General features: G+C 42.1%; 1 protein-coding gene across 1 annotated transcript in view; it reads right to left on the bottom strand.

The window, feature by feature from the left end:
- The window catches only part of ndufs8a (NADH:ubiquinone oxidoreductase core subunit S8a), a gene marked incomplete at its 5' end in the record, with an annotated part of 10,066 nt that overhangs the window by 3,675 nt on the left and 2,682 nt on the right, over positions 1–3,709 (bottom strand). The window contains 1 exon segment of the mRNA XM_035659752.1: positions 166–231. Within this exon segment, the coding sequence (XP_035515645.1) occupies positions 166–231 (66 nt within the window).

Genomic DNA, 3,709 nt, shown 5'->3' with positions numbered 1-3,709 from the left:
ACCCTTCGGCTCTAGGTGGGTGCTAAGCTAAGCCCAAACAGATCACTAATCTCACTTCCTAGTCCAGACTTTCAGGGGCCTGGACTAGGACAGAGGAGACACACCACTGACAACAATACATCACAATGAGCTGTTTGTTTGTTTGTGTGCTATAGTGCTACTTACTGAATCCCTCCCTTTGTGTGGACACACTGAAGGACCTCACTAGATTCTGGCTGGCCCCTAAAGTGCCTGAAAGCAGAAAGAAGCATTATCATTAGGATTGTTACAGTGTAGACATCCATTGCTCAGTGCTGTAATACATTTCATTACCTATACAAATGAAGGAGACTACACAGGTGACTGATGTTTTTAATCTAACATGGTTCATATTATGGACACACACATGTGATTTGAGATTGTACAACTTTTTCTTGTGTAATTCCCAAAGTATTTCAATTTTTTACTCATTGTTTAAAGCCTTTTCATGTAGTGTTAATTCTGGCGCCCCTGTGGACAAAAGCAGGAGTAGATTCCAAACACAGTCATCACAGCCTTTATGGCAGATGATTTAGAATAGTCGTGCACCTACAGCTCTCCTTCTTTTGCTTCCGGTGTTATTTCACCCGTCTCTTCTGTGCGTGAAAAGACATCTATCCTGACAATAATAAGAGGACGTTGGTGGGAGAGGGGAATGTTTCTAAGTATAATGTGTAGGAAAAGGATAGCCCAATAGAACAGTAGGTTACTTTGCTCATCATGTCCTCTATGGAAACATCTTCTTCGAGTAAAATAATGAGGTTTATCCTATGAATTCAGAATGTCATGGTGAAAATAATTACAAGTTCAGTATGACCTTAATATAACTTATAAGGACTTATATAGGCATCAAATGTCATAGAGACAAAAAAGTATGAAGCAAAAGGGATGTGCCTTTAATTGATGTAATTTCAAATAAGAGTAAATTATATATAATGTTTTTAAGTCATCTAATAAAACAGGAGGTTGCCATCTAAGACTAACAATTCAATACATTAATTCTAAACCCATGGGGTATCAGCCGGCCCTACTGAACCAACGAAGTACACCATGGAAGTCCAACTCGCCATGAGCTTTTTAATAGCACTATATCAATGGCCAAAAAGGGATATGAATCATCTAAAGAGCACTCTCTTTGGTGCGGCTGGCTAAATTGAAGTTAATCGTCAATAACCACTACATTGCTCTCGTCCTGAAACATGTAAACATTAACTTCCAAACCAAAGACAGTGACTTCCTAAAGGAGCCCACACGCAAATAGCACTAAAGAAAGAATGTAAAATATCTCATTGGCCTCGTTCCCATGTGGGGGGTACACTCAGCTTGAAAAGGAAAACCTGGCGTTAGTTTAATTGTCCAAAATCCACGGGTTTCTTAAGCAATCCTCATCTCCTTTATATCACAGGTTATCAAAATAGGGCTACACGTCGACCACAAGTGTCCACCAATCCGCGCGCGGCCGCCCGTGCCCGCTACAGAGCACCTCGGGCCTGAAACTTAGCAGCTCTGTACGTCGACTCCTACAGGGTTCCGGCGAGCGTCTTCTTCTCACCGCCCGCGACTCTTGGAACTGGATGGACGGTGGCCCCGAACGCGCACACGCGCCCGTCCATCGAGGAGCCATCATAAGGACCCCTAGGGGGTAACGTTCCACACAGCACACACGCACCCACAAATAATTAAGATATCCGTTATTTGACAAAATGAGATGGGATTTTCACCTGGATATCGTACAGAGCCATTGAATGACTTATTTATATCCATGTTCTGTGCATATTTTTTAACCATCATTGTACCAAATACTCCAGATATGGGATTTGGGACACCTGGTTCGGATGTTCAACAGTAACTGTTTTCTTTTTGAATGCAAGAGCCAATCTATCTTTATAATTGGGAGTTTTTGAGAAGCTGTACAAGTACCAGAAGAAGTTACGGTTGAATTGCTTGGTCAGATTTTTTCAGTGCTTGTTTATAGATTTACTCGTTTTTTGCTTACGTCCGTTGGATAATACTATTCCAGTTGTGGTAACACTTTAGGAGGATCATTGGCAAGAAACGGTTTGGTATAAATCAAAGGATATCAATCCAAGCCCTGCCATGTTTGTGGAAACAAGAACGAATGGGCTCGTTTCCAACTTGCAAGCCTTTGTTGGCTCAGATCTTTTTGATTTTATTTCAAATTTACTCGGAAATCTGGATTTTTTCATGTGTTATTGGTATGTTTTTTTGATATAGTTGGTATACGTGGTCAACAGTCATGGTCCTAGTGGTGGCAACGGATTGTGAGGTGTCGGGGTATTCGTTCTACTCGTATGGTGTGTAGCTGAGCCTGAACCTCTGAAGAGGGCTGCTGTCCACCAAGCAACGTCCTGAGCGGCCTTCGGTCTGTGATGGACTTCATGTCTGTAGGGATGTTCGCTGAGGCCATTTCCCACATAACTCTCTGGCACACACAAACACCATATCAGGTGGTAGAGCTGCTTGTTAAGTTGAGGGGAGTGTTGTGTATGGAGTGTAAGTCCTGTCTGTGTGTTCGTGGTGTAGCTGAACTGCTTCACCCATGCACACATAAATACATCGACTCAACATATTTTCATTATTGGCTTCAATGTGCAGTTAATTAAGATATAGTCAGATAAGCTCGTTTTAACCCTCAGAGTTGAACATGAAGGAAAGCTTCAGAGAATATCACCAGCAAAAAATATCTATTGGCTCTTCTTACTTTGGACTTTCGTTGCAAACACTTTATGTCCAATGTCAGCTAGATCCCTGTGTAGCTAGCTTAGTTTACTCGATGAAATGAAACCCGTGTTCTGAAGCAGGTTAAGAAGCTGGCAACATATGGTTACAACGCACGGAAGGGAATGGTAGATTCGTACATCAAATAAAGTGATTCCAGCTGCCATGATAGCGAAGAAAGCTTTTTCCAAATGTTTTTCGAATTCTTTTTAATTTGTGATAGTACCATGTCAATGATGAGAAGCAGAGTTATCTGCCAGGAGACAAACTTTTGCAAATAGCAGCAGGTCTAGACCGAGATCTTTTAAGCATTAAAGACCCAACAGTACCAACCAAATGAGCAAAGCACTTGGCGACGGGGCCAAGGAAAAACTGCTTTTAACGGCAGGAAACGGCTAAGGACAGACCCTTCCGGCTCCTAGGTGGGTGCCTAAGCTAAAAAGCCCAAACAGATCACTAAATCTCACTTGCCTAGTCCCAGACCTTTCCAGGGGGCGCTGGAGCTAGGACAGTAGGAGACACCACCACTGACAACCAAATACAGAACAATGAGCTTTTGTTTGTTTGTGTGGCTAATGTGCTACTTACTGAATCCCTCCTTTGTGTGGACACACTGAAAAGGACCTCACCGTAGATTGCTGGCTGGGCCCGTAAAGTGCCTGAAAGGCAGAAAAGAAGCATTATCATTAAAGGGATTGTTACAGTGTAGAGCATCCCCAATTTGCCTTTCAGTGCTGTATACCATTTTCATTAGCCTAATGACAAATGAAGGGAGAACTACACAGGTGACTGATGTTTTTAATCTAACATGGTTCATATTATGGACACACACATGTGATTTGAGATTAGTACAACTTTTTCTTGTGTAATTCCCCAAAGTTAATTTCAATTTTTTACCTCATTGTTACAAGCCCTTTTCATGTAGTGTGTAATTGCTGGCCCCCTGTGGACA

This window comes from Morone saxatilis, unplaced genomic scaffold, assembly GCF_004916995.1.
Source record: "Morone saxatilis isolate NCDOM2014 unplaced genomic scaffold, NCSU_SB_2.0 Contig17, whole genome shotgun sequence".
Lineage (NCBI taxonomy): Eukaryota > Metazoa > Chordata > Actinopteri > Moronidae > Morone > Morone saxatilis.
Note: the sequence above shows the minus strand (reverse complement) of the source record. Positions and strands in the feature narration are given on the sequence as shown.